The 9526-nt window shown below is 40.2% G+C and overlaps 2 protein-coding genes across 3 annotated transcripts in view; one reads left to right on the forward strand and one right to left on the reverse strand.

Annotated features, from left to right (window-relative positions):
- LOC116288916 (peroxidasin) overlaps window positions 1-4813 on the forward strand; it is a 9037-nt gene extending 4224 nt beyond the window's left edge. The window contains exons 4-7 of the mRNA XM_031695781.2: window positions 556-1334; window positions 1929-2110; window positions 3040-3323; window positions 3762-4813. Coding sequence (XP_031551641.1) covers window positions 556-1334; window positions 1929-2110; window positions 3040-3323; window positions 3762-4314 — 1798 coding nt within the window. The 3' untranslated portion in view covers window positions 4315-4813. The remainder of the gene's footprint in view (window positions 1-555; window positions 1335-1928; window positions 2111-3039; window positions 3324-3761) is intronic.
- LOC116288917 (mitochondrial chaperone BCS1) overlaps window positions 1-8961 on the reverse strand; it is a 12931-nt gene extending 3970 nt beyond the window's left edge. The window contains exons 1-4 of one of the 2 annotated variants that reach the window (XR_004196248.2): window positions 7842-8961; window positions 7152-7215; window positions 6243-6444; window positions 5225-5656 (exon numbers count right to left, since the gene is read on the reverse strand). Coding sequence is in view for 1 of the 2 variants with exons in the window: in XM_031695782.2 (XP_031551642.1) it covers window positions 5321-5656; window positions 6243-6444; window positions 7152-7215; window positions 7842-8493 (1254 nt within the window). In the remaining variant the exon portion in view is untranslated. Of the gene's footprint in view, window positions 1-4726; window positions 5657-6242; window positions 6445-7151; window positions 7216-7841 lie in introns of those variants that run through there. The other variant, XM_031695782.2, reaches the window with a different exon arrangement.
- Window positions 8962-9526: the final 565 nt, after the last annotated feature.

Here is a 9526-nt window from a genome sequence, read left to right on the forward strand (position 1 = left end):
GGGGATGGGGGGCACGTAAAAAAGTATAGCATTTAATAAGGCCCCACAAAATAATTAGCTAAATAGAAAGTTTATAACTAAATTTACCCTGTTTTAATAGGCCACGTAAAAATTCAAGGTTGTGAAGGGATCATATATTTTTTTACTTACAATTCCGAAAATCCCACCCCCCCCCCCCCCCCCTCTTGCACTTTGTAAATGAAATTGGAGTCCAGAGAAAATGAAATCGTGGGAGGGGAACTTTCTTGAGACTTAGCTATCAAGCGCAAGTCTATTGGTTCTAGTTACAGTCTTTCTTTTTTTACTTTTTCTGGTTTTAAGAATTTTGGTCGCGAAATTGACGCGTCTTGGCGCCAAAATCTTACTTTAATTCCATGACAATACAATCAAAATATACAACTTTTTTCATTGCCGATATTTTTGGTTTTATTCGCAAGCGTGGAGGGGGGAGTTGGGGGCTAGCGAGGTCAAAAAAGAGAAAAGAAGGAAGAGAGGGAGATAAGAACTGGATTGCAATGACTGCAATGCTTTCTAAAAGAGTTGGAATACATCTAGGTTGAGCGAAAGAGAAGCTGCACAAGCACTTGTGGGTCTGCAAAGTGATCATCTGCAACAGCTATACGATGATAAAGAGGAGAATGATTACGTACACAATCAACGCCATTTCAATACCTATCGCACCATCACTGGCAAATATAACAATCTCTATCACGTTAAGTGGGGGAGTGCACGAACTCCTTTCAGACGCCTTATTCGACCAGCTTATGGAAATTGTATTTCCACGCCTCGGCTCGCAAGGGGTTCTGGGAAACTTCCCAACGCGCGTAAAGTCAGTTTAATAGTCTTCAAGAATAGAAATATCAACTCAGTTAAAATGTCACACATGGCGATGATCTGGGGTCAGTTCCTAGATCATGATATCACTATTGGGGCACAACCTGATGTCGACTGCACCGGGACCTGCGGTTTGTCTGGAGAATGTTTCGGGATACCCGTTCCTGTTGGTGACAAGCCATTCAGAAGTAAAGGGAAAACTTGTATCGAGCTTAAGCGTGATGTACCAGTGGTAGTAAGACGTTCCACGTTATCATACCGCGAGCAAGTAAACCTCAAGTCTGCATACATTGATGCCTCGCAGATATACGGAGATGACCCGACGGTTTTCCGAGACCTGCGCCGCTCTGGAACTCCTTTTCTTCGAGATCGAAAACATCCCAAGGGCAGAAGTTTTAAGAATTTGTTGCCTAAACAAATTGGGGGCTTCTGTCGAACCTCGAACGTGAAAACGATGCCATGTTTCAAGGCTGGAGATGAAAGAACCAATGAAAATCCAGGTACGTAAGCTTACGTCATTCACGAGTCAGTATCTAAAGTTAAAGTGGCTCGTAACATTTTTTTTTTCTAACAACGATTTTGATTTGAATTGACAAATAGCTAGTCCTATCGGCGTAGCCGTAAATGCTTAACGCTACCATACAACGCTTTAGCATTCAAGGCCTGGGAGTATGGTCTTCGATTATCTTTATTCATCCAATGAAGACAAAAAACAAAAACAAAAAAACAAACAAACAAACAAAACAAACCAAAAAAAAACAAACAAACAAACAAAAAACAAAACAACAAAAAAAAAGTAGAGAGTACGCAAAGGTACCAATATTCATTCACAGTATTAAAAATCAGTTTTAAAAGGAGCTACCCATATATTACCATTTAGTATTTTTACACACGAGTGAATATTAAAAAATCCTGCGCGCTCATTGGTCACAATGTACGTCTTATGCTGCTATATTCCACCACAGGTGAATAGAACGCGCACTCTTGGCTTGCAGAGATAAATAACATTGAAAAAATCCTCTCTCTCCTTTATTTATCATATTCACTTGTGTTAAAAATACTAAAACAATGATTTATTTTGCCACGTTTTTCAGGCTTAGGCTCCATGCACACGATATGGCTTCGAGAACACAACCGCATCGCTACTGAATTGAAGAAAAAGAACTCCCACTGGACAGCAGACACAGTTTTCTATGAAACGCGTAAAATAGTCGGTGCCATGGTACAGCATATCACCTACAACGAGCTCTTGCCTCTCATACTGAACCGAAGAACGGTAGGTTGATCATAGATTAAGGGTTTTTTCAGTATCGATCAAATTATATAAGGGGTGGGGAGGGTCTGAGGAGGGTATATTATGCAGTATGTTACTTGGTGGATATATGTACCTTTTTACCTTGGGCGTTTGTTTTGGCCATTTCAGTCCACATGTCATTCCCTAGAGTATCATTTCTTTGTTTAAAGGTTGAAACGATAGCTTTTATAAGGTCCCGTCCACACGTATCCGGAAATTTTTGTGTCCGTATACGCAAATTTTACGAAAACGGATACGTGTGGACGGTGAAAACGATCCGAATACGCTACGTGTGGACGCAAACATTTTCGTATCCGAAAAAAAAATTTGCGGATACGTGTGGACGGGGCCTTAATCTCGCGTTCTGATTGGTTGGGAGCGTTTCCCAAGTATGAGAGCACACAGCACGAACAACAAGCCTTGTTTCTCCTAACACTTCTCTCGTGTTCTGCCAAACCCTGCGTGCTTTATAACTGCGTCCAGTCCTTATTGTTGCCTTTGAAATATCACACACGGCACATACGCGTTTTTTAAATTCTTCAATATGACACGTGGTCTGAAATGGGAAAACACTAAAAAGGGCTCCCGTTTCTCATGAACTATAATATGTTACTATATTTATTTGTAATAGGTTGCTATTAGTAGACGTCACTTCCGGTAATAGCCGCATGTTTATTGGCTTGTAGAATCCTGGAGGTTGTTTTGATCTCTTGTTTTCTGGTTTGATGTCGTGAAAATAGTCAAATACAATAGTCTGAGGACTTATTTTGATATTTTTTTACTTAACATCCGCTAGTTGCCCCTCAGCTAACCGCTTGTTTGCCCCCCAGTCAACTCCAAAAAGTCACGTGATTGATAGTTCAATACTAGCAATACTAGAATGAAACTAAAATTGGACCTCTATTCCACAGAGAAACGCTTTTGACCTGGTTCGGAAAACGAAAGCGTTTTATTATGGATACAACCCGATTATTGATGCAACGATCTCTAATTCCTTCGCCGCGGCCGCCTATCGCTTTGGACATAGTCTAGTCCAAAACAAGCTTAACCGGTTTGGCAGGAATTACCGGAAGATCAATCCCTCTATCTCAATGAACCGGTTCCTTGACCCAACCTTCCTCTACCAGACAAACAAGGGGGGAATAGACTCTATTTTACGAGGCCTTGCGAAGGACAGGTCGCAAAAAGTTGACAGGTAAGAAGTAATTTGAGCCTAAAACATCAAAGAAGTTAAGGTTTTGGCGCGAAAATCCGTAGCGCGAAAACATTAGCATTTTGCTGCTAATGTACCACCTCCGTCACCACTGTGCTCGTGGGTTGGTCTCCTGCCACCACGTGAGTAGAGTTAGTTGCTGGTTCTCTTCTCTGCTCCTGCAGTTTTTTCAGGTTCTCCGGTTTTTCTCCCTCGCCAAAATCATTTTCAAATTACGCTTCGGTTTCGAGCGCTTTTCATTAGCCTATGGCTCCGGAGACTGAGCAATCACTTCCTGCTTCATATAACGCCGTGATCGAGTATCCCTGCCAAAATCATAATCACACGGTGCTAGTCATAAAATCATAGTCACACGGTAAAACTCTAAAAATTTAGCCAGTACTGATGACTGAAAAAATTTCAATTTGTTGTCCCTCTTAGATTTTTCGCCAAAGCAGTTCAGGAACAGCTTGTGCGTGGTCCAGGAGACTTAGCTGATCTAGCGGCCTTGAACATCCAGCGAGCAAGAGAACGTGGCATACCTGGCTACAACGAGTATCGAAAATGGGCTGGCCTGAAAAAAATCACAAGCTTTCAACAACGGAGAACCTCCATTCCACTGGTTAGATTGAGGATTTTGAAGAAAGTTTACAAACACCCAGATGATATTGATCTCTTTGTGGGTGGGTTGTACGAGAAGCCGTTACGAGGTGCAGTTCTGGGAAGAGTATTCAGCTTCATACTTGCTGATCAATTCCAACGCCTGAGACGCGGTGATCGGTTTTGGTACGAGAACCCAGGAGTATTTACAGCTAGGCAGTTGAAAGAGATCCGAAAAGTGAGGTTGTCGAACGTCATCTGTCGCAACAGTGATGGTATTCGCCGTATTCAACGTTGGGCACTGAGGCGGCAAAAGAAGCCCGTGGCATGCTCTACCCTCCTAAGATATTCAATGAACTTGAACAAGTGGAGGTCATTACCTATTTACTCTTAAATCAGGGCAACTTCACGATGACATCACCATACTGCAAATACCAGAATCCTTGTTGTCACTTTCCCATTGTTCTACCTTAATGGTCCCTTAACTGGATTTCCAGAAACGTAATGTCCTGTATCATAAAGCCCTTCGAATGAAATTCTTACCTTGAGCTTGATTTGTGTGTTTTACTCCTAATATAATAAGCCCTAAGATTTCAGAGCACTTTCTATGAGATGAGAAGGATTTCCAGTCGTGTTTTCACTTACCATATCTAAACAATATTCCCTTAAAACCTCCCCCCTCCCCCACATTTTTATCAAGTATGAAAAGTCTGGTAGTAGTAGTAGATGCGTCATGATACAGTACAACGCATTTTAAAATTAAAAATTAAAATTAAACTTGGCCTTAATTAAAGTAAAGCCGTAAATGGAATGGTTAAGATAAAATTTAGTATAGATAACATTGGTTACAGTAATGAGTAAATAAGAGTGAATAAAGAGCACATTCAAATCGATTATGATGTCTTTTTTTGTGGCCTGTGTCTTTAAAGGGGCACTTGGATGAAAACGCCCCAAATTTTCAAAGTCCGAATAATTGAAGTATTTGTGGATAATATGACTCAATTATGAATATGTAAACCAGATTAGTGAAAATTTAGCCTTGGAGCCACTTGCAGTTGAGAAATTTTGGATTAAAAGAGAAAAGAACAATAGGGTTGAGTAAATGACGTCATTTCCTCACAATTTAGATGCTGAATAAAATTGATAATTTTTATCTGAGACATTTTATTGTGAAGAAAATACGTTGCTTGGCTACTATATGGGCCATATAGATAACTATAACTAAGTTTAAAGTCTTTTCCAATTTTTATCCATTTTCATCCAAGTGCCCCTTTAAGATGCCAACTATATTTATCAGAGCTCACATTTTATCAGCATTCAGCACTGCACCGTCAGGATCATTCTCATGATGTCTTGTTTTGTGCCTGTGTTTTTAAGGTCTCAACTATATTTATCAGAGCTCACATCTTATCAGCATTCAGCACCGCTCCTTCAGGATCATTCTTAAACATCATAAAATGTCCTTGCAACTGAGCAATACTTTTCTTCCCACCAGATTCTATAATCTTATCAGCAAATTTAATCGCTAGGGACTTGGGTTTCTCAGGGTAAAATCGAGCAAACATCCTGGTTATTTGGCTCTCAGAGGCCCAGCTAATTTCTAGTTGAAGATCCACCCTACCAGGTCTGATCAGGGCTGGATCAAGTCTATCAATGTGATTGGTTGTCATAAAAACAATGCGTTCCTCGGTGGATGCTACACCATCAAGAGTATTCAACAATCCACTGAAGGTGACCTAAAATAAAGGATTTTGTCAATCGCTTCAACATGAGTCCCTGGCTTGAGAGATTGGATAACTGCTTCCTGTGCTACTGACATTAAATAAATTATTCTATTCTATTGATTTTGGTGAAGCACTTCAATATAAGCCCCTGGCTCGGGAGGTTGGACAACCACTCCCCATGTAATTGACTTGATTTTTAATTGTAATTGATTTTAGTGCAGTCAAAATCTTGCATGCATTTCTATCGAGGTTTGAAGATTGATATTAATTATTTGCAGTAGTATGCATTGAATCATCATCGCAACAAAGTACAGTAAGTTTTAATCTACCTCAATTGAGGCATTTTTATGACATGTGCCCTTGAAAACTTTGTGTTTTCTGACAACGTTTTGGAAGCACTTTGATTGACATTCATAAATGGACAATAAGAAATGATTATTGAAAAAAATATTTATAGTTTTAAGTGCCTGGGTTTCATAGCTCATTTTCTGGATTCATTTTCTACTAAATTTGTAATAAAAAATCAAGTTTAATGCACAACTGATAGACTGACTCTTCTTCATTCACATTTTAAACAAATACCAACACAAAAACTTACCCGATTCATATACACATTTTCTCTTTTGCTCCCATCCATTGAATCGTCTTTCTTGACAAATGCTGCATCAATATCCTCCAGTAAGATGATGCTTTGTTGTGGAGCGACGCTCATCAAATGGTTGAGCCTGTCATCTGACAGACTGCGGTCACTCAGGTTCATTACACAGATACTGTAGTCCAACTCACCAGCAAGGGCTTGACTAAGAGCAAACATTAAACACACCCTTCATTAAATGGACAGCTAATGGCTTAGTCCCAAAACAGACCGTTTTAGTTTCGTATGCAAATTGCCAATTTCAGAGCACATAACTTTTCCTTGAGAATTATTCTTTTATGTCAAACATGTTAAGATATTTACATGTACCCATGAAAGAATCAACTCCCAAGAGTGGCATCACATGGTATGAAATATGCGCAACAAACATCAAAGCTAAATAGGTCTAGCAGACACCAGACAACATCACATTTTTGAGTCCTTCTGCATGCACTGTAAGCCTATTGTATTCTTTCTTAGCTTTGTTCTATTGTTAGTATAACTTTGGGTCTTTTGCTGTTTCTATTGAATCGTGTAAACTGTGTCTGTTACATGAAGAAGCCACATTTCTGTAATGTATCCATTGGCTTAAAAAACAGCTAAGCATTGGACAATGTCTGGCAAGAACTGGGACTTGTCTGATCATTATTGTTGCCTTGCCGGTCATTTTGACCAGTAACGTATGACTTAGCTAAAAGTAGTTTGGCCTGTGACCATGACCAGCGACTGAGTTCCTTTTTGAAAATCATAATTATAAAAAAGTTATCTCAATAAAGATTATTATTAGGCTGTTATTTAAAGGCCTGGTAATATCTATACCTTATATTTGCATATGATAACAGTTATTATAACAGTTTCTGATCTTATACTTACATAAAACTGCTCTTTCCGCAGCCAGGTGGACCATACAATAGGTATCCTCTTCTGTATGGGATCCCTGTGAATACATTCAATCATATTATCTCAGTCCCTTATTCCATATCAAGAGATCCACCACATAGGTTCATTGGTGTTATACTTGCTACTACTTTATAGACCCATTGCATGTGATGTCAAAGCAGCTCTATTTGAAGGACAAAACAAAAAATTTTCCTGAGAATTGGAAACCTATTGTTATGTTCTCCAAATTGAGCTGCATTCCGAAGTGCTCCAATCCCTCTCCATGGCAGATGTATGGATATTTTCTGGTGCTAAATATACCCTCCTCAGACCCTCCTTGCCCCTTTCCCTCGTCAAATATATTCTCACTTAAATTACACCCCACCTCCTCCTCCCTACCGTCAGATTACACGCTACCTATATGCAAGACTGTGAAATAAGATATTGGACAAATGTTTGGTAAAAACAACCAATTGACTGGAAAATGATTTGCCTTGGTCAGACCAGCCATACCTGGGTTTTGACTGTTCAAATATGCCTGTGGCCTGACAAATGACCTGCTTACAGAGATTTGACAAGCCATACCTGGGTTTTGACTGTTCAAATATGCCTGTGGCCTGACAAATGACCTGCTTACTAGTATCAAAAATATATTTCGGAGCCTTGTATATTTTAACCATTTACCTCTATCCGTGTACCACTTAGAATTAGTATTAAAGTCTTTGACATCATTCAGTATCTTCTCACTCAACCCCTCGTCAAGGATAACTGAATCCAGAGGTCGTTTTCTCCTGGGGAAGCCAAACTGCCTCCACTCAGCTCCCATTGGGATATACATCAAAGTCTTTCCCTCCGTCCTAGCCAAAGCCATGGTTTTAGCTTCATTTAGTAGATCATTAAATATTTTTTTGTCTCTCCCGAGCGCAGTCAACGTCACCGTTTCCCAAGGAGCACCAGTAGTTAAGTCCACCATTTTTTCTCTGGTGCGTTCAACACGAATCCAGTTCCTCTTGTAATAGAAAAAGTGTGTCCCCGGGCTTGGAACGAAATCATAGGTGGTAGTGATTCTACCAGTGTCATGCTGTTTGAATGTCGTCTCTACACTGATATGCTGAGCTCTGTTTGCTTGTGCTGTGATCCATTGTAACACCCAATGATAACTTTTGTCCTTTGAAGGGACTTCCAACGTAATAAGAGCGTAGCGTCGTAGAGCGACTAGAGCTTGAATACCTCCCTTTCTTACGCCCGCTAGTACAGCACCGACTCCAACTAGACCAAATCCTGCAGAAAAGTAAGGGTTGCTTCCTAGAGAAGCAAATAATTCAGACATCGGCATCGTGGAACTTCTTCCCCAAGCTATCCGCCATGTTTTATGAGCCGACTGTCAGTGGTTGACAGCGGATTTTTAAATGAAAAAAAATAATGCTTATGGGCTTCCTGTGGTCAGTCAGCCGATCTCATCACTCGACAAAATGTTCAAAGCTGAGGTGTCACTTTTCCTCTTGAAAATAAGGGACAGGTCAAAAATTAGAGGGGGGAGGGGAGGGCTGGTGCATTTTATTTTTGGCCTGTATATTGGCCCTCCCCTAAATACTTGCACAATTTTTTCTGACCCTCCCCTCCCCCATAACTTATAATATTGAAGCTAACCTTGCACGTCTTCCCGATCTTGCTGTCACGGTAGTTATCATTTTACTATCAAACTCTTCTGTGTCATAATTCATTTTTTACATTTCTTTTGACCTAATTGTTATTCACAAAAAAAATTGGCCCTTCCCTTAAGACTTACACAATTCTTTCTGGCCCTTCCTTTTAGACTGCATGAAAAATAATGACCCTCCCCCCATTTGCACCAGCCCTCCCCCCTCTAATTTTTGACCTGCCCCTAAGCGCTTGATAACAGTGACACCATAATTAATGAATTTTTTAAATTTGTGTTGCAACGGCGAGCATACTTTCTTTTTTTCGCTAATCGATTGTTCCAGGCATCAGAATTTTTTTTTTTAGATTTAACAAAAGACTTCTCGGCCATAGCTTTGTCATTTGACTCTATCATAAAGGGATAGTCCATTAGATAATTGAGGGGGAGGCTTCAGGAATTTATGTTGCACGATATATATTTTTTGTAATAACTCTTGCACTCAATCTTTTTGTGTGTGTTTGCTCAGTTTCTTCACTGAAAGGAGAGGTTGCGCGATATTCTTTTCGTAGGCGAAGTGCTTGCTCGGTATTTTTTGCGGATTTACGCAAACCCTTCACCCCCCCCCCCCCCTCCCTATGAATTTACTAATGGTCCGAGAATGAGAATGATGCCTGCAAACCGCCATCTATTGGCGCGTAGGCGTGGTGTCTTCCAATACATTCTCCCC

Source organism: Actinia tenebrosa, unplaced genomic scaffold (assembly GCF_029948245.1).
Source record: "Actinia tenebrosa isolate PJP-AT-01 unplaced genomic scaffold, QUT_ActTen_1.0 PGA_scaffold1__47_contigs__length_23844297, whole genome shotgun sequence".
NCBI lineage: Eukaryota > Metazoa > Cnidaria > Anthozoa > Actiniaria > Actiniidae > Actinia > Actinia tenebrosa.